The sequence below is a fragment of the Tursiops truncatus genome, chromosome 4 (assembly GCF_011762595.2).
Source record: "Tursiops truncatus isolate mTurTru1 chromosome 4, mTurTru1.mat.Y, whole genome shotgun sequence".
NCBI classification, from domain to species: domain Eukaryota; kingdom Metazoa; phylum Chordata; class Mammalia; order Artiodactyla; family Delphinidae; genus Tursiops; species Tursiops truncatus.
In genome coordinates this window covers 76,695,701-76,716,837 of record NC_047037.1, presented here as the reverse complement: position 1 = coordinate 76,716,837, position 21,137 = coordinate 76,695,701, and the positions used below count along the sequence as shown (strand labels likewise).

The window sequence follows — 21,137 nt, the reverse complement described above, 5'->3', positions numbered from 1 at the left end:
AGAAACTAATATTAGAATAGATATGTATAGGACACAATACATAGGCATAGTGTACAAGATGATCATTTTTGCCAAGATAAAGGGGTAAAAGAATGTTAAAGATGCTTGTACTAGGGTTTGAAAGATAGGGAAATGTTTGTCTGGGGTCAGCGAGATATGTGTTAAAATATCTGATATGATATTCACATACACATTCACAGAGGCAGTGCCTGAATCTGTCTCTGTGTATGTACCTCTCACTTAGTCTGAACGTGAGGTAGGGGGTGGAGGTAGGAGGCATATTGCACTGATGATTTGGCCTTTTTTTTTTTTCAGGCAGAGGAACGGACTAGATACTTCTCAGTCTTCTACCTCTCCATCAATGCAGGGAGCTTGATTTCTACATTTGTCACACCCATGCTGAGAGGTTGGTATCTTTTCTGAGGGACTCTGTATAAGCTTTACTCAGGCCAGCCAGAAATCTGTTCAAGTCTTCCTCCTGTCCATCTTCTCCTTTTATAAGGGTTTGAAAATCTGAGAGAATTTCTTTTAACCTTGCTTTGTCTGGCCTAAAAGAAGGATTGTGGATTAGGTGATGGGAAGAAAGAGGATGGCTATGTCTATGACCTCAAAAACCTGAGTTTACAGAATAGAACATCAAAGACTTAAGATTCAGGATTAATTTGTTTTGTTTTGTTTTGTTTTCCTGTAGGAGATGTGCAATGTTTTGGGAAAGACTGCTATGCATTGGCTTTTGGAGTTCCAGGATTGCTTATGGTGATAGCTCTTGGTAAGTGCAGTGGGGCAAAGGAAACTAATAGCCACTGATGCCTTCCACATGTAAAGGGTGATGTAAGCACTTTACACAAACTATTTCATTCAGTCCTCACACTAACCTATTAGGTAAGTGTTATTATAGGGGTTTTCCCTAGACATTGGAGATAAATTAACTGAATAAAGTCAGAAACCTCAAAAAAAAGTGCCCAAGGTTACATAACTAATAAGAAGTTTCCTAGAGAGCTTTAAGAAAGACTGATCCCTGGACCCTATGTAGGACTAATTAAATCAGGATCTCTGTGGGATAAGGCCTTGGCATCTGTAATTTTTTAAGTATCTAGGTGATTCTAATGTGTAGTCAAGGTTGAGATGTACTGATCTACACTACAGTATATAATGAAGCAAGGAAAATAATTAATCCTTCCTTTTGAACTAGCTTATTTCATCTGATGGTTATTTATCTGGTAATTGAAAGACTTTTAAAATTCGTTGGGCCTTTTAAAGTAGCTTCTAGGTTTAGCCGTTTCTGCCCTGCTCTGCAATGCTCCCAAGAAGTTTGCTCTTAAGCAAAGAGAATAAGAGGAATTGGATAAGTAGGGGGAAACTGATGCAACTTAGATCAAGTGGCATTCTCTTTACCACAGGGAACCCAGCAATGGAAGTGGAAGGGGGATGTGTGTGTTGCTTAGTTTACACAGCCTAAGGGGAAACTTGGACATGATTGTTTCTAATCATTGACCTGGAAACCTGTTCTCACACTGAGCCTTTGGGTGACACCCCCCACTGGAAGATATCCAGTCCAAACACATAAAGAGCTCAATAGAGGATAAAGAGCCCAGAGACTCAATGTTCCATCTGATTATTTTCTACCCGGGGTTGGGGGGGGGGGGCTAATATTATTATATCAGATTGCAATTCCAATTCCAAGGAAATTTATGCGTAATTCCTGGAGCCCTGTGATAATGCATTCTCTGCTTCCTTCTCCCTTTGAAGCCAAATATTTTCCTGGTTTTCCTCTGATTAGTACTATGTCTTTTTCTCTGGATCATTGCACAATAATATTATTTACATATCAGAGTAATTATGCAGATCAAAAGAGATGCTGTAATGGAAATGTTTAATAAATTATGAAATGTTAAATAAGTGTTAGCTGTCATCATTAGTCAGCTGCTTCAATTTTCTGGGTACTAATAAGTCAGTTCTCTGACTTTTCACTATAATTTAATTTATTCATTTGATTTTTTTCACTCATTAATTTGATAGACATTGACTTAATGAGCCGTTTATGTGTCAGATTCTGTGCTAGGTTTTGGGGTCACACTGGTGAATTAGATAGCTACAGAATTCATGCTTTCAAAGAATTTATTTGGTCCAGCAGGAGGAGGGAGACAGATAAGAAAACAGGAAATTTCAATATAGTATGATCACTGTCACAGCTGGTGAAATACAGAGAAAGCTATAGGAACACATAGGAGGGATATCTGACTAAGACTGCGAGGGTCAGGAAAGAAATGATGTGTAAGGTAAGACCTAAAGGATTAGCAGCAATTAATTCAAAGATTAATCAAAGAAAAGATTGAAAGTGAAACAGAAATAGGACACGGTATCTGTAAGACAAGGAGATGAGAAATAGTATGACATATTTGAAGGCCTTAAAGGAATTCAAATTGCCTGGAGCATAAATGGAAAGATAGAGAGGAGAAATTGACAGAAACTAGATAATGAAGGGCCTTTTAACCTACTAAGGAATTAGAACTTTATCAGGAGACTAGTAGAGAGCTTCAAAAGGATTTTGAATAGAGGAATGATGGTTAGATTTTTATTTTTCAGTGGTATTTCTGACTGTAATGTGGAGAAAAAATGGGTTAAGGGTGAGACAAGGATACCCTTTGTCTTGATTAATGAATTTTGGTACTCCCTTAAATTTTGTGCTCAAGGTGAGTGCCTCACTTAGCTCACCCTCCTTGGTCCTGACAGAATTGACAAACTTGATATGACTAGATGTGTGAAAGTAAGGGAGAAGAAAAGCCAACATTGAATGTAGGGCTCTGGCTTGAGCAAATGGTGGATAGTAGGGTCATTAACTGATAATAAGAAAGAAAACGTTTGGGGCAATACTAATGAATTTAGTTTTGGACATGTTACATTTTAGATGTCCTTGGAACATTTAATTGGGAGTATCAAACATTTATTTGGAAATACAGGTTTAAAGTTCAGAAGAAATGTTTCAGCTATAAAGATCTGGAGCTATTAATATATGGATAGCAATTAATTCATGAAAATGGATGGAATAACTAAGAGATAATAAGAGTACGGTAAAAAGACAGCAAGGATAGAACCGTGAGGAACACTGGTATTTAAAAGACAGTCAAATGATCTAAGCACCAGGAATTAGAGATAAACAAGTTATGGTACCTATTTGCAAAGAATTTTATTTTCCTGGTAAAGATACAGATAAGTGAACAATGAAGTTCTGTTCACTGTGATAAGTGCAGAAATAAAGATATCTACAAGGAAGTGCAGCAAAGGCATGAGTAACTAGGTTGCACTGAAGTTATTCAAATAAAGATTCACAAAAGAAAAGTTGGGGAATGGCTCTCCAGGTAGGAAAAAAACAGTGCAAATGGAGAGGCAGAAATCGTATTTTGAGAACCAGGGTGATTTCATTAATGCCAGAATCAAATTAAGGGGCAATCTCTATGGCATAAACCTTTAGAATAATGTTTCAAATTTGTATGGGAATGAGTCTTAATGTAATGAAAACTTAACAATGATTATTTTCTCCAATATATAGATTGTCAATTCTTTGTTATGTATTTATATTATTAAATGAGATTATTCAGTGTTGAGCATACCTTTATACAAGCCAGCATTTACTTGTAAGTTCTTGTATTTCCTTTACAATAAAAATGTGTTAAGGGTCAAATTTTGTATTTGAATTAGGTAAAGGGTTCAACAGTTAACAACAAAAAAAGACAGGCAAAGAGGGGAAACCCACAAATGAGACTAAGAAGGAATGGCCAAAGTGATAGTTGTTCTATCTTGGCTACCAAGAGGATTTCAAGAAGGGACTCATTCAGAGTAAGGAATGTTACTGACTGGGAAAGCAAGATAAGGGTGGAAAATGTCCATTAAATATAGCGACAAGAGGGTCATTGATTTGATGATATCATCTATGGTAGATTGGTGGAGATTTGAGACTAATTAGAGTAAACTGGGAAGTGAATAAGAGGGATGAAGGGGAAGACAGTATTTATAGCTGAAAGGCGACATGGAGTCAAGAGAGGATGTTGAGCATGCTTGAATGTCATTAGGAAGACTCCAGTAAAGAAACATGTTGAAGATGTAAGATAAAACAGTATAATCAGTATGAAAGCACACATGGCACAATTGCCTTTATACAGGAGGAGGAACATCAATCACCCTCACCTAAATGGAGAGAGGAGAGGATGGGTGTGGATACAGAAGTTAATAGATTTGGTGGCAAGAAGTTGAGGGGGTTTTCATTTGAAGCCTTCTATCTTCTTTGTGAAGTAAGAGGCAACGTCTACTAGTAGAAGGAGATGGTAGAGAAACTCAAGGTCCCTACTCAGCTTCTTTGGTTAAGTGGCCTTGAAATTTAAGTGTGAACTTGTCAAGGTCTTCCTTTTATCACTTCACTGTCACTTTTTAGACCAGAATTCCTGAGAATTTCAGCCTCTTTCTAGGATCATTCTTAGTTTCAAGAGCAGTCTATTTCCTGTCCGAAATCTTCCACTTATCTAGATACCTCTTTGTCTGTCCACTGGTCTCCCAGGATTAGCATTCTTTTCTCTGAACTATTTTTTCTATCAACAGTAAGAAGGCTGTGGTAGGTAAAGGGTGCTATTTGGAGAAGCTTTGGGGAAACTGAGAGGATAAATAAAGAAAAAGTGGTAGAGTGAATCTGACTGAGAGGAATGGAGAAATTAGAAAGTTAAGATAGAGAAAAGTAAGGTGATTCAGGCATTCTAGATGTAAGGATATTGGAAATTGCTACTGGTCACTGAGAAAAGCATCTTGGGTAGAAGATCTACTAGAGGGGCATCTGGCTAGAGCTGGGAAGTCCATTCAGGAGGAAAGTACATCTGGGAGGGTACCAAGATGGAGGTTTCCCACGGATTTTAGTTAAATTTAATAAACTTGAAAAAAATTTACTTTTTTATAATTATAAAACTAATATCTCATTGCTGGTAAAATAAAGGAGAAAATAAGAAAATTAAATTCACCTGTAGATAACTGTGGAGATGTGGTTAAAGGATAAAGATGGGCGTTGAGGGAAAGAGAATGAGCTCAAGAACAGAAATAGAACAGAAAAGAATTTTTCATAGGAATGATGAATAGTGGTTAGAGGATAAGGTGCCAAATGGAGAATAATGAAAGGTAAAGTGGAAAGTGGTAGGTTGAGGGGGAGCGCCATTGCAGACAGGGGCCACCTCTTTTTTATCTTTATTACCAGTAGTATCTAGCAGAGTGTGTAATGCAAGAATGAATGAATGAGGTGCTTTATGGTGGTTAAGAGTATAGATTCTTGAGTCAGGCCTCAGGTCAAAAATGCAGTTTCTGGCACTTTCTTGTACAGATTGCTTAATTTCTTTAATCCTTGATTTCTTCATGTGTAAAATAGAGTATTACATATTTTGTCAGGTTAAATCAGTACTGAATGTAAAACTCCTAACACCAAGAGATCATTAATGATAATAATAACCACCAGGATAATAATGAATTTGGGAAGGCCTTCCATGCCAGGAGTTTGGGCTTGTTAGGTAGGTCCTGGAAAAAGGATTTTAATTTGGCATCAGATAAAAGAAGAAGAGAACAGGACTGAGAAACTAGTTGGTGGCCATTTTGATAATGCAGGATAGAAGTTATGAGGTCCTACACAAGAGTCACAGCAGTGGTGATGCAAAAGAGGGGGCAGGCAGGAAATGCACTGAAGACAGAGGGTCAGTGAAGGTTGCTAATATGTCAGATGTAGAGATGAAGAAAGAAGAGTGAGAATTCAAAGGTGACTTTCATTTCTGTGATAACAGGAAAGTCTCAACACTGACCATTTTGGCTCCCATAGTTTTTCTAACTCCAGAGTCAGATAGCGTCAGTCATTTCCCTCCCTTTTTGAGATGTGCCAGTTACTCCTATATTTCAGCATTCTGTCCTTAGTGTTTACATACTGAATGTGCTAAATGAGAAGCTAAGAACCTTATTTGTCTATCAACTGCAGTTGTGTTTGCAATGGGAAGCAAAATATACAGAAAACCACCTCCTGAAGGAAACATAGTGACTCAAGTTGTCAAATGTATCTGGGTAAGTCCATGAATTGTTTACCTACCTTTTTCAGTCAAAGGGAAAGAGATGCTGTGCTGAGCATATAGGTCTTCAAACATGGCTTCTCTCAATGACCTCTGCTCTACTTCTGTGCCTTTTGGCAAACTGAGATTAATCGGTCTTCCCTCTGTGCCTCTACTTAACCATTAAGTTAAAAATAATGTAATCGTTTTTAAAAATGGGCAAAAGTCTTCTGAAATGTAGTTATGTATGTTGCCAACAGAAAATAAGGATAGGTAAAATTAGATTTGAAATATTCTGAAATTCAATGCCTGATGAAATCAAAAGGTTGGAGTAAGTCACTTAAGAGTTATGTGTGTTTGAGGGAAGAGATAATGAATTGGAAAAAGCAGGGGATGTTTTTTTGGTCTCTCCTCTGATATCTACGCTCTGCCCTAGTTTGCCATTTCCAACCGTTTCAAGAACCGTTCTGCGGACATTCCAAAGCGAGAGCACTGGCTGGACTGGGCAGCTGAGAAATACCCAGTAAGTTGGAACTGCAGAAACATCTGATGCCTCCATGTAGTCTTTCCTAATGTCCAAACTGATTCCCTCGTGCTGTATTTGACCTCTTCTCTTACTGTTCTGGGCCACTTCTACTGTAAGCAAGAAAACCCTATCTGGCAATTCAGCCTGTTCCTTCTCACCCCTTCTTGCAGAGGCAGCTCATTATGGATGTGAAGGCACTGACCAGGGTACTGTTTCTTTATATCCCATTGCCCATGTTCTGGGCTCTTTTGGATCAGCAGGTAAGAATGGAGACACGAGGGAGGGGACATGGGAATATATGTATACGTATAGCTGATTCACTTTGTTATACAGCAGAAACTAACACACCATTGTAAAACAATTATACTCTAATAAAGATGTTAAAAAAAAAAAGAATAGTTCTTTTGAAAGCTACCCCTTCCTCCAGCCCCTTCCCTCTCAGAGAAAAGGATTTCTTTTAATAGCATCTGTTTGCCCTAGGGCTCACGATGGACCTTGCAAGCCACCAGGATGAATGGGAATTTGGTGAGTAGAAGAGATTTTTCCAGAGAAGTCTATCATTTTCTTTATAATCCATATTAAGGAGAAATTTCTTTGTGTTTTTGCCTGAAAACTGACATAAGATCATAATAGATGTGCCTTTAGCATGAAGATACTGAGTAGGCAAAATAAAGAAAGCAAATCTAGAAATAAAAAGCAGAATCTTATCTTTAGAAATCAGAAATGTAAGGATGGAAAGGTTTAAATGTATACAAAGAAGCATTGAGAGGATAGCAAATGAAGTGATAGAGCCTGGGGAAGTGGATGTTTTCTTCCATCTAAGCCTGGCCAGGGAACAGCAGGTTTGATTGCTGCTACAACACAATTGACACCATCTCTTAGGCAGGGCTAACAGCAGAGGACCCAGAGGTGGGATATTTTGTACATGGATACAGAAATAACGGGAAAATTGTAAACATTATTTCCTCTTTTTCCAATTTCCATTCATTGGCAAAAACGCTTCTCTCATTTGTTCCCACTTCCTAGATTATTGTATTGTTTTTCTATCATCTCAGTTGTGAAGAGGGCAGGGTGGAATGATGCCAGGGTTTTATGATGCCAGTCTGTTTGGAGCCTGCTTAATATAATTTCACCTTTTTCCTTCCCCTGGCTGTCCAGGATTTACCATGTTTGTCCTCTTTTTGACCTCCTGGAGAACAACTTCAGAAACCCTGTGTGTCAGTGGGAGTCTTCACCCTAACCATGATGTCTTGTCCGTCATATTATTACCACCTACGACTGCAGTTACTGAGATTAATAAAAAACACACTGACTTTATTCTCTTTCAAGTTAAAGAAAGCATAGTGAACAGAAAATAAGATTCTCCCTTAAGCCCATCTGCCTTCAGGAGACATAGCCTAAAGCCATTCCCAGTCTCTTTCGCCCCCCACGCCCCCCACCCCCACCCCCCCACCCCCCCACCCCCGGCATACCCTTACAAGGATAATAGTGATCCTGAACCAAAGACCTGATAGATTTTACCTTAAGCTTCTCACCTGCTAATTAGCAAGATGGTTGATCTAGGCTTTTTTTTTGTCTTTAGGCCACCATCTTAATGTGATTTGTTATCATGTTTCAGGGGTTTTTTGTGCTTCAGCCTGACCAGATGCAGGTAGGAGACTTCTCTATAGTCCCGGGTACTTATTTCTTTCCTCATCTACACCATTACCTATAGTAGTAGGATTACCAACCATAATTTGATGTTTTTTTCCTTGTATGCTGAGGAGAGCTAAACATAGGAATGAAAATATTCTCTTTAAGCCCCACACTTCTCTTTCACATCCTCTGTTTAGTAAGTAGCTCCTGATCAACTCCAGGGAGACTGAGTTTTGAGCTCACAGGGAAAGTATAAGCACTGGATTTTTTTCCATGTCAAGTATCATGGAAATATTGTCAAAGAAAGTATAAGGCTTTGTTGTGTGAGCAACAAAATCAGAATCTCTGTTTATTGGTGACTCCCAGGTATCTTTTTAAACTCTTGTTCAACAATCCCCAATTCTTCCTTCTCTCATTCCTTTCTCCTGGCCATGACATTTTTCCCTTGGCTGTGGTGCTGAAGAAGATAAGTGAAAATGGGAGGGGAAAGCTCCCAGTTGATTGACAGAAAAACAGGTTCAGAGTGAAACTGGTTCCTTGGGATATTTGGAAGATAATGTGCTATGCAGGGGAAATAGAGTCTTGGGTGTAAAGAGACTGAAGGATGTGGAATCATTCTGTACATAGTATGATGAAAGTGTGTTTGGATGTGAGAGAGAGTGCACACATGCAAATGAGAGCACATGCTCACACTCATGATAGAAGAACGTTGTAACTAATCCCTTTTACCATGGTGTTACAGGTACTAAATCCCTTTTTGGTTCTTATCTTCATCCCACTGTTTGACTTTATCATTTATCCTCTGGTCTCCAAGTGTGGCATTAACTTCACGTAAGTGCTCACTATGCCTATGTTGCTCCAAACTGACTCAACATTTGCCCAGTTTGATAAAGAGTCAATATCTTTTCTACTTAGTGATGATTTGTTTTGATTTATCATTTTTCTGCTTCTGTTTATCCATGTTAGATTAAATGCCTGTTAATACTGAAGGACAGGAATTAGATCTAATTAATTTTTATGATAGAGAGTCCAAGCCATTACTGCAGACTTACATATGTGATGTTGAAGAGTTAGGACTCTACTTCATGGGAAGTCAAAAAGTATGTGAGATTAGGCTCCTAAACCAACTTGTTGCTTTGTTCTTGAAAGTTGCCTCTTCAAAGAAGTCCAAAGCCTTTGAGGATAACTAATCCCTTTAAATCTTCCACTGTCCCTATGAAACAAATGGGGGACCTCATAAGAGTGGGGATAGAATTGTCCCTAATTACTGCTTTCCCCCCCTTCTAAATAGAAGTGTTATTTTTTGTAAAGTTTGACAGAGGAGGGTGTTAAGTTTTCTCTAATTTCTGATTTAATAGCAATTTCCTTTTGATAACCACTTACCATATTCAGATGACCTTTTGTCATTTACTCATTCATTGAGCAGTTTATTGAGTTCAGCACCAAGTGCTATGCAAATGTAAAAGCACAAATCTTGCTCTTAAGGAGTTTACTCTTTAGTAAGGAAGCTAGAAAATATGCAAGGTTAATTATTGCAACAAGGTGAAATTTGTTAAGTGCCCTAAGAAGGAAAGCAAAGTGCCAGGGAAATGCAGAGATGGAAGAGAGAGGCCAGGGTCAAGAAAGACTTCTGAAGGAGAGGAAAAGGAGGTAATAATGTATAGTGACTGGTATATGGTAAATGTTCAGTAAATCTGGCTATATTACTATTATTTTTGTTATTATGACATAATGGATAAAAAAATCATAAGCAAAGATAGAGGGGAAAATTTGGTGCATTACAGAGAACAATTCAGTATGACTCAAGTAAAAGTAGAAAGAAGGTTATATGAAGGGGAGGCAATACTTTGAAAAGTAATTGGGACCAAATTAGCTAAGCTTAGGGGGTTTAGATTTTATTCTTTAGAGTCTAGAGTTTAGCTATAATTGTCTCTTTCTTTCCCCTATAGATCACTTAGGAAAATGGCTGTTGGTATGATCCTAGCATGCCTGGCCTTTGCAGTTGCTGCTACTGTAGAGATAAAAATTAATGTGAGTACAATAAATCTTAAGCCATGAGAGCAGGACCATACCTATTTTGTTCACTTTTCTGACTTGTTCAATCTTGATTCCCTGGGCCCTAAGCACAGTACCTGTTTTAAAGAAGGTGCATAATAAGTGTTTGTGGTAAATGAGTAGATACAGGGGTAAAGCAGCAGTGCAAAATGAAGCCCACCTCCCACCTGAGTGATTCAGAGTATATTGTCAAGGAATTTCCAAACACCAGTATCCAAGATATATAACCATCTCTTAGATAGCTTACCAGACACTCAAATAACTTTTGGCAGGTTGAATAGCCACTATTAGGGAATGATGTATGAGGCCACGGCTGAGTCAAAAGGCATGGAGTTTGTTACCTGGCATCAGTGCTTGCTATATTGAGCTGGTGTTTCCCCCTCCAAACTGCCTTCAGAGTTTTCTAAGCCAAATGTTCTTTAGAGGTAGGAAACTGTGTCCTCCTGACTAGATGAGCTAGGCTGTCGAGAAAGGACTGAGGTATGTGTTTTCATGGTATCTGAAGGGTTATTTGTTGGTAATTCTAAAACGTGTTCTCTGTCCTAAGGAAATGGCCCCACCCCAACCAGATTCCCAAGAGATTTTCCTACAAGTCTTGAATCTGGCAGATAATGAGGTGAAGGTTACAGTGCTGGGAGATGAAAACAACTCTCTGTTGGCAGAGTCCATCAAATCCTTTCAGGTGACGTATGGACTTGAATGAATCAGAAACACATTCAGATTATGTGCAAAGGCAGCAGCATAATACAGTGGTGAAGAGCATGCACTTGGGGAGTCAAACTGCCCCAGTCCAATTCCTGGTTCTGCCATTCCCTAGCTATAAGACCCTGAGCAAGTTATTTGATCTCTAAGCCTCAGTTTTAGCATCTGTAAAATGGCAATAATTTTTATGTCATAAGCTGTTGTAAGGATAAATATTATATGTAAAGTGCTTAGCATAATGTCTGGGACATTGTAAGCTCTCAATAGTTGTAATTTGTGTTATTATTTCAAACTGCCTTGTAACACACACCCTGTGGAAGAGTTTGGCTTGCATATTTTCACGACTATATTATATATATTCTGAAATATTCATTTAAAAATATTTTTAAACAAAAGTAATATACATTTATTGTAGAAAATTGGGGAGTATGTCAAAAGATATAAAAACCACCTATAAATCTATCACACGGAGATAATCATAGTTAGCATTTTTGTATAAATGAATAAATAAATTTTTAAAAAGTGTTGAAACACTATATGCTGTATTGACCTTGATTTTTTCTTAACATTAACCATCATAAGCATTTTCCCATGCCCTTAGGTAAACTTTGAGAATGTGATTTTAATGGATACATAATATTCTATTCTGTGGATATAACATGGCTTAGTAAAGTATTTCCTTATAGGTATTTAATTTTTTTTGTTATTATACATAATTCTATAATGAACATCCGTACTCATAAATCTTTATTCAAGCCTCTAATTACTCCTATGGTATATTTCTAGAAATGGAATTACTAGGTTAAAGGGTAATGTTGAAAGTATCTAATGAGGTCACCTGCCCTGGGTTACTATGAGATTGTGATTCCAAGATGGGGTAGAAGGTGAGTGTGACAGGCTCTTCATTCTATAGAAAATGCCACACTATTCCAAACTCCACCTGAAGACAAAAAGCCAGAATTTCCACTTCCAACTGAAATATCACAATTTGTCTGTCTACACTGAGCATTCTGTGGAGGAGAAAAAATGGTACACTCTGATCATTCGAGAAGATGGGAAAAGTATTTCTAGCATGATGGTAAGTTGAAGAATGGCCTAGTTTCCAAATTATCTTAGAGTACAATGACTGGGCTCATCAATATCTTACCAAGGATATGAATGATGATCAAAGTTTCTTATTATCAGTTCCCTCTTGTCAGCTGTAACTGATGTTTACTTCCCTCTATTGTAGGTAAAGGATGAAGAAAACAAAACAACCAATGGGATGACAGCCATGAGGTTTGGATGCCAAGGAGACCCAGGCCTCTCTGTTCTCTTGAATCTTGGGTCTCTTCTGATCTGTGGGGCTTCACATGAAGAGACTTCACATTCTACTTGTCTTGTACAGGGATTCTCTTCCTAGAATGTCAAGAGAATTAGTGTCAGAAGGCATTTCCCAGGGCAGTGAGAAGCACAGATTCAAAACCAAGTCTTTTGGCTTGCTTTCTCATGTGGTATTCAAAGATGACCCTGTATTTATGTACGCCCCCTGTGCTCTGCAACATAAATCTCTTCTGCTGAATTTTATCCACTTATCTTGCTCTTAGGAAAATAACTGAATTCTTTCCTCTCGGTGATCACCAGAGAGAAATTTAGAAGTAAGCAAATAATCCTCCCTTTGTTATTGGTAGTTGAATATCTTTTATAGTTACTGTGTTTTTTAAGTAAAATTTAAAATAAACCTATAGAGGCCTCATGGTTTAGTAGAGGCAACACACTTGAAGTCAAAAGACTTGGTTTTGAATCTAGATAAGGCTGAAGGTCTTGTTAGACAGTCTGGGACATTTACAGAAATGGAGCCTTGAAGGGGTCACCTGCTCACTGGGGCAGGAATCTGACATGAAATAGACAGATGCATGTGCCTATGACCATCAAGATTAGATGGTTGCTGTTGAGAATAGCATTTTAGAGGAGAGCTTTCAATAAAAAGTTTGAATTTCACTGAAGGGTGGAACAGTCATAATAATCTACTTTTGCATATGCAGCTTCAGAAAAAGTAAACAGATCAAAAATAAGTAAGACAACAATGAGGATAGGACTTCCCTGGGTCAGAGAGCAATGGGAACCTCCAGGAAGGATGAAAGGGAGCAATTTCTAGGTTAGTGCAGGATGATTGAATGTCCAGAAATCAATATCAAGGATTTTAGAGGGAACTGCCCTTCTAATCCCATGGGCCAGGGACCAATGCAAATGCTACCAGAAACCTAAACTGAGGGAGCAATTTAGCGGCCCGGGTTCAAAAGACTAGAAAGATGGTTCTGGAAGAGTCCAGGGTTATCTGCAGACCCAAAACAATGATAGCTCAACCTACTGTGGGCTGGGAGTCTTGAGTTTTGCATAAGTCAAATCAGACTTCATTTGTAAGAGGATAAAGTGTCAGTTTTATATAAATACTGGTACGTATTTATACATATACATATATATATATATACACACACACACACACACACACACACACACACACACATAATTATTTTTCTTAGTGGAGTCTCAGTTGATGAATTACACCATTAGAAGACGGAAAGAAATTAGGTGCACCTAAGGTAGGTTAGTAAGGAGACTCGGACTGCCATGGGTGATCACAATAGTGTCATCCCAGCTGAAATCAGGTGAGAGTATGGCAGATAAAAAGCTAATACCTGAGGAAAGAAAAAGTTAGGGACAGCTAAGACTACTGATTGCTTCTTACATGTGAGTTCATTTATTCACGCAGTTAACAATATACATCACGTACCTTTTATGTGCCAGCCACTATTCTAGGCACTAGGCATATAGCAGTAAACAAAACAGAAAAGGCCCCTGCCCTTTTATCAGGTGGGAGAGTCTGTCTGATCTGTAACAATGTCTCTACCCTTAGGTTTGTTAACACTTTGCATGAAGAGATCAACATCTCCCTGGGTACAGATACCTCCCTCAGTGTTGAAGAAGACTATGGTGTGTCTGCTTACAGAACTGTGCAAAGAGGAGAGTAAGAGCATTACCCTTGTAATTTTACTTTTATCAACAACTGTTTTTTAAATGCTTTCTTTGCATATAGGTGGGAGGATTAGGTATATCTCAGCTAATTTTAAATATACACAGATTCCTGCTCTCTTTCGACCTTTGCCTGCTTCCCTCAGTCTCACCTTTTTCTGCATAGATATATTGAGACCATGCTTGTTGTAAAGGCCATACTGTATAGTCAACAAGGCCATCTCTGGGAGGTTTGCCAGTTTATTACTGGCTCCCACTCCTACCCTTTGGTAACTCCTATTAACACCTCGTTCGAGCTTATCCTTTCAGGTTCACTGTTTTATGCTGTTCCACTAATTCATAAGACTTAGAAGAGAAAAATTCTTAAAATTTAGATGAGAAGACTTAGAGTCTGAAGTTCACAAAAGAAGACAATTTGTGCCTTCTGCATTCAGGTTTAAGGTTTAAAAAAAAAATTAGCCAACAGACAATGAAAAGCTCAGATCAGGGGTAGAAAAAACCTGGCATGAAAATAATTCACTCTGAGACTCCTCTCCTCAAAGAGAAATGGTAGCTTTGCTGATTGATTCACCATCAGTAGAGAGATGAAATCACTCTTTCCTCCAGAGATGGGAATGCTTTTCTAAACTGTAATGTCTATTCTAACCTAAAATTGTCCTGTTCCAGATATTCTGCGGTGCCTTGTAGAACAAAAAATGAGGAATTTTCACTGAATTTGGGTCTACTAGACTTTGGTGCAGCTTATCTGTTTGTTATTACTAATGTAAGTAGCTCCTGGCCATCCTTACTCTCTCCTTCCATATATCTGTATCTATATTTATGTCTAGATAACTATATCATATCTCTATATATAAATCTATATCTATCTGAATCTGTATCTGTCCTGGGACCCAGATAAGACTCTGTGGCAAGACAGCATCACATACTTATTTCTAGTGAAAGGTGATAGTTTCTATAATGACTTTAGAAAACCTACTAAGGGCTCCATGAGAACTTAAAAGAGATAACATTGGCAACAGGCACAGGGTCTTGGGGAATGGTAGACATAATTTATCTTGAGTCATTGCTATGAGGTGACATGGTTTGCTGCAGTCTCATTATGGCCCCAAGAAAACAAAAATTGTTTAGGTCTTCTTGACTGACTCCACATGTGGGTCTCCTAGCTCCTTGGAAACTGATCTGCTAGCATATCACAGTCTGAAATACCAAGACTGGTAACAAATGTCAGTCTCTACACAAAGTTTGGGGGATGAATTAACTGTGCTCCAGCAAAAGCAATTGTCTCAGCACTCAGGACATGACACCTCTGAATTTTAATTCTGATGTGAATCTTGCTTCTAATTTTATTTCATTACTTTTTTTTTTTTTTTTTTTTGCGGTACGCGAGCCTCTCACTGCTGTGGCCTCTGCCGTTGCGGAGCACAGGCTCCAGACGCGCAGGCTCAGTGGCCATGGCTCACGGGCCCAGCCGCTCCGCGGTATGTGGGATCTTCCAGGACCGGGGCACGAACCCGTGTCTCCTGCATTGGCAGGCGGACTCTTAACCACTGTGCCACCAGGGAAGCCCTATTTCATTACTTTTGACATTGTATTAAATATAAAAAGAAGACAGTGAATAAGGAAAAGATGGAAAATTTCTAGAAGTGTGATGAGAATAATCTGTAAAGTTTTTTTATTTTAATTAATTAGCATATCTTTAGTATGCCATTTTTTATTACAGCTTTATTAAGATATAAGTCATATACCATACAGTTCACCCACTTAAAGTGTATAATGGTTTTCAATGCATTAACATATTCAATATATATTGTATATTCAATACATATATAGAATATATTTTCAATAATATATGTTCAATGGTTTTTAATAAATTCACAGAGTTGTGTAATTTTAGAACATTTTCATCATTCCAAAAAGAAGCCCCATATTCATTAGCAGTTACTCACTATTCCCTCCCATACCCTCTAGCACTAGCAACCACTTGTTTACTTTCAGTCTCTATAAATTTGCCTATTCTGCCTATTTCGTATAAATGGAATGATATAACGTGGCCTTTTGTGTCTGGATTCTTTCATTTAGCATATTTTTTAAGGTTCATTCATATAGCATACATCAGTACTTCATTTCTTTTTATTGCCCAATAATATTCCATTGTATAGGTATAACACATTTTATGCATATATTCATCAGTTGATGAACATTTGGTTGTTTTCACCTTCTGACTAACATAAATAATGTTGTTATGAACATTCATGTACAAGTTTTTGTGTGGACATATATTTTCACTTCTCTCGGGTGGAGTTGTTGGGTCACATGGTAACTCTATGTTTAACCATTTGAGGAACTGCTAGACTTTTTCAAAGTGAACGTACATTTAACATTCCCACCAATAAAAGGTGGCGATTTTTCTACATCTTTGCCAACACTTGTTTTTCTATCTTCTTAATTATAGCCATCCTAGTAGGTATGAAATGGTATTTCATTGTGGTTTTTATTTATATTTTCCTGATGACTAATGATGTTGAGCACCTTTTTATGTACTTTTTGGCCATTTGTAATCTGCTTTGGAGAAATGTCTATTCAAATTCTTTGCCCAATTTCTAATTGGGTTGTGTTGAGTTGTAAGCATTCCTTATATATTTTAAACATAAGTCCATTATCAGATATATGATTTGCAAATATTTCCTCCCATTCAATAGGTTGTCTTTTTAACTTCCTTAATGGTGTCCACTGAAGTACAAACATTTTTAATCTTTATGATGTTCAATTTATCAATTTTTTTCTTTGGTTGCTTGTGCTTTTGGTGTTACATCTAAGAAACCATTGCCAAATCCAGTGTCATGAGGATTTATGCCCATTATTTTCCTTTAAGAGTTTTATAGTTTTACCTCTTATATTTAGGTCTTTAATCCATTTTGAGTTCATTTTTGTATATGATGTGAGCTTGGGGCTTAACTGCATTCTTTTGTATGTGAATATCCAGTTGGCCCAGCACAATTTGTTGAAGACTCATCTTTTCCCGTTAAATGGTCTTGACATTCTTGTCAAAAGTCAATTGACCAGAAATGTGAGGACTTATTTCTGGATTCTTAGTTCTATTCTATTGATCTATATATTTATTCTTGTGCCAGTACAATAATCTCTTGATTACTCTTATTTTGTAGTAAATTTCAAAATCAGTAAGTATATGAGTTTTTCAACTTAGTTCTTCCCTTTAAAGATTGGTTTGGCTATTATGGGTTCCATGAATTTTCATATGAATTTTAGGATCAGCTTAGGATCAGAAGGCAGCTGGGATTTTTGAGAGGGATTGCACTGAATCTGTAGGTGATTTTGAGGAGTTTTGCTATCTTAACAATATTGTCTCCTGGTCAGTGAACATGAGATGTTTTTCCATTTATTTAGGTCTTCTTTAAGACCTAAATTTTTCAACAATATTTTATAGTTTTTAGAGTATAGGTTTTACATTTATTTTGTTAAATTTGTTCCTAAGTATTTTATTCTTTATTTTGCTGTTGCTAATGTAATCATTTTCCTAATTTCATTTTTAGATTGTTCATTGCAAATATGTAGAAATACAATTGATACTGATCTTGTGTCCTGCAACCTTACTGAACTCATTTGATAGTTTTAATAGTTTTTTAGTGGATCCCTTAGGACTTTCTACATACAAGATCCTGTCATCTGCATAAAGAAGCTTTACTTCTTTCTTTTCAGTGTGGATGACTTTTATTTCTTTTTCTTGACTAATGCTCTTGCTTGAAACTCCAATACAGTATTGAATAGAAGTGGTGAGAGTAGACATCCTCTTAGGGGGAAAGCATTCAGTCTTTTATCACTAAGTATGTTAGCTGTGGGGTTTTCATAGGTATTTCTCAGGTATCAGGTTAAGTTCCCTTCTATTCCTAGTTTGTTGTGGGTTTTGTTTGTTTTTTACTATGAAGGGGGGAGGTTGAATTTTGTCAAATGCTTTTTCTGTGTCTATTAAGATAATCATATGGTTTTCTATTGATATGGTATATTATATTAATTGATTTTCTGATGTTAAACCGACCTAGCTGTATTAGTTTTCTAGGGCTGCTGTAACAAAGTACCACAAGCTGAGTGGCTTTATCAACAGAAATTTATTTCCTTATAGTCATAAAGGCTAGAAGTACAAGATCAAGGTGTTGGTAGAGCTGGTTCCTTCTGAGAGCTGTGAGAAAGAATCTGTTTCAGGGCTTCCCAGGTGGCGCACTGGTTGAGAGTCCGCCTGCTGATGCAGGGGACGCAGGTTCGTGCCCCAGTCCGGGAGGATCCTGCATGCCGCGGAGTGGCTGGGCCCGTGGGCCATGGCTGCTGGGCCTGCGCGTCCAGAGCCTGTGCTCCGCAACGGGAGAGGCCGCGACAGTGAGAGGCCTGTGAACCAAAAAAAAAAAAAAAAAAAAGAATCTGTTTCATTTAGCTTCCTTTAGCTTCTAGTGGTTTTCTGGCAGTATTTGGTGTTTCTTGTTATGTAAAAGAATCACTCCAGTCTCTGCCTTCATCTTCTCATGGAGTTCTCCCTGTATGTTTGTCTATGTTCAAATTTCTCTTATGAGGACACCAGTTACACTAGATTAGAGCCCACCCTAGTGACCTCATTTTAACTTGACTAATTCTATCTGTAACAACCCTATTTCTAAATAAGGTCACATTCTCAGGTACTAGGGGTTAGGACTTCAACATATGAGTTTTAGGGGGACACAACTCAACCCATAACACTTGCATTCCTGGTGTTTTCCTTCTGTCTCTCATATACTGCTCAAGATAGAGGCTATATATATTGTTTCTGAATGCCAGGATAATAAGCATCTAGAGTACGGATCATATATTAGAGACCTAAGGGCCCAGTTCCTCACGTAGTCCTGTTTTGTTTGGTCTGTACAGTCTTGACAAAAATAAAAATAATTATTATTAATTGACAATATTTAAAATTCAAGTGATTTTACCTAAGAAACTGTATTCCTTATATTTCTTAAAAACAAAATCAGAAGATTCTATAACAGGTATTACCATGTCAGTTGGCTGGTGCTATACTGGCTGTACACTTTAGATGGGGTTGGGCTGTCCAGTTCACCATAGTCCCTATCATTCCCATTCAGCCTGCTTTGTTTAGTTAATTACCTGCCTGTGGGTATTTGAGAATGTGACCTTGATTTACGAGCTTAGGTCACAGTCTTCTCTTAGGCTAAGAAAACCCAAATATATGCCTAGGTATTGTTCACAATACCAACTAAAACAACATTTGCCTTACTACATTTCGAACGCAATGGCTTTTGACTCAGAGAATCAAGGGCATTTGGACATGAAAGACTTTTGATTTCAGGGACTTTTGACCTATATGTTTTAGCTCTGCTATTTTTATCTCATGATATATCCAGATATTACACCGGCTATTTAATAACACTTACTACCTAATAACTGGGTTTTACTCCAACAAAAATACATAATTCCAAAAATTTAATTCCATTATTGTAAGAAATATTAGTAAATATAGTCTATATAAAATAAAACCAACTACAGCTAAAAACCTGCATGTAATAAAAGTAATTTTAGATGAAAAAAGAATTGTAGAATCATGTATATTGGTAACATTAATAACAAAAAGTTGACCCTGAAAAGATTTCTTTTTGACCAAAATTTCACAGAAAAATTGCATCTTTTTGACAGAATTTGAATGTGTAAGATTTGAGTTCAAAAATAATGGCTAATAAATAGAACTCAACATAGCAAGTGGTATTTGATATGGATTTTAAAACATTGATCAAGAAAATCTTCAATGTGAGGGTTACCAAGAAAATAACTCATTTTGATAAAAGTAATTTTAGTAAAATAGATATTTAAATGGAAAATGTTAGAAATAGTTTAACTGTATTTACATAGAAAATTTAACAAGGAGTTAAACTTTTCTTAAGTACATGCTTTTCTGAAAATTCATTGTGTTTGTATAATTCAGATGCCATTTTACATTTAAAATGTTGGCCAGGATCAAAATACCCAGTAGGTCAAAATGGTGGGAATCTAAAGTACAGTATCAAAATAGTCTACCATTTAAGGGCTCTGCAGTAATGGTATTTGATTGACTGAAGTCAGGCAAGTGAGTTCAGTGTTACTGAAAGGAATTTCAAAAAACTGAAATTGTGTAGAAATTGCTTGGTAGCACAAGGATGAAAGTACAATGAGGGGACGGATATAAGACCATAAAATGTTTTAGGCCAGGAATGTTTACTTGAGACTCCTGACAAGCCCATTTCTTCTTTCCCTCACTAAGAGCACCAGTCAGGGTCCTCAGGCCTGGAAGATGGAATATATCCCAGCCAACAAAATGTCCATCGCATGGCAGCTACCACAATATGCCCTTGTTACAGCTGGGGAGGTCATGTTCTCTGTCACAGGACTTGAGTTTTCTTATTCTCAGGTAGGTTTTTGCAAGTGGAAGGTGGAGGTGGAGCTGTTGCTCAGAGGGTGGAGTTTTAATCCTGGCACTGCCTTAATTAGGTATGTGACCCTGGCCAAGGCCTCCATATTTTTTGGCCTTAGATTCCTTATGGTCCTGAACAGAGTATCAACTTGACTCCTAGGGTAATGGCAGGCTGCATCCCTATGCTGTTTGGAATCCAGAAAAGGATACTTAAATACTAAGAATAAGGGCTACGGAATCAAACTGCCCACATTCAGATTTTGGCTGCACACCTAATGTGTAACCTTGAGCAAGTGTATCTCTCTAATGCTATTTTTCTTTATGTAGAAAATAATAGTAATAGAACTTATCCCTTAGGGTTGTAATGAAGATTATGATATAATGAATTAAAATATTCAGTTAAGAGCTCCATCGTATTGTTACTCTGAACATTATTACCATCAGTGATAGCTGAACTTAGTAGGGGAAGTTTTTGTGGGAGAAGTTTTCTGGTTAGATGCATGGGGCATGAGGGTGGTGTAGGGAGTTTGTTTACTAACAAATTTGTGTCCTCTCTAGGCTCCCTCTAGCATGAAGTCTGTACTCCAGGCAGCCTGGTTGTTGACAGTTGCAGTTGGGAACATCATCGTGCTTATTGTGGCACAGTTCAGCAGCCTGGTACAGGTATGGACCTAAGGGAAGCAGGAGCACGTGTCTATCCAAC

The 21,137-nt window shown here is 37.6% G+C and overlaps 1 protein-coding gene across 3 annotated transcripts in view; it reads left to right on the top strand.

The window, feature by feature from the left end:
* The window catches only part of SLC15A2 (solute carrier family 15 member 2), an 86,814-nt gene that overhangs the window by 19,170 nt on the left and 46,507 nt on the right, over positions 1–21,137 (top strand). For 2 of the 3 annotated variants that reach the window (XM_033855771.2, XM_019922612.3), the window contains exons 7-22: positions 316–406; positions 692–769; positions 5,996–6,078; positions 6,499–6,585; positions 6,759–6,848; positions 7,069–7,113; positions 8,207–8,239; positions 8,966–9,054; positions 10,173–10,254; positions 10,826–10,960; positions 11,894–12,058; positions 12,212–12,258; positions 13,877–13,987; positions 14,659–14,755; positions 20,285–20,431; positions 20,993–21,097. In XM_033855771.2, coding sequence (XP_033711662.1) covers positions 316–406; positions 692–769; positions 5,996–6,078; positions 6,499–6,585; positions 6,759–6,848; positions 7,069–7,113; positions 8,207–8,239; positions 8,966–9,054; positions 10,173–10,254; positions 10,826–10,960; positions 11,894–12,058; positions 12,212–12,258; positions 13,877–13,987; positions 14,659–14,755; positions 20,285–20,431; positions 20,993–21,097 — 1,485 coding nt within the window. The remainder of the gene's footprint in view (positions 1–315; positions 407–691; positions 770–5,995; positions 6,079–6,498; positions 6,586–6,758; positions 6,849–7,068; positions 7,114–8,206; positions 8,240–8,965; positions 9,055–10,172; positions 10,255–10,825; positions 10,961–11,893; positions 12,059–12,211; positions 12,259–13,876; positions 13,988–14,658; positions 14,756–20,284; positions 20,432–20,992; positions 21,098–21,137) is intronic. The other variant, XM_033855772.2, reaches the window with a different exon arrangement.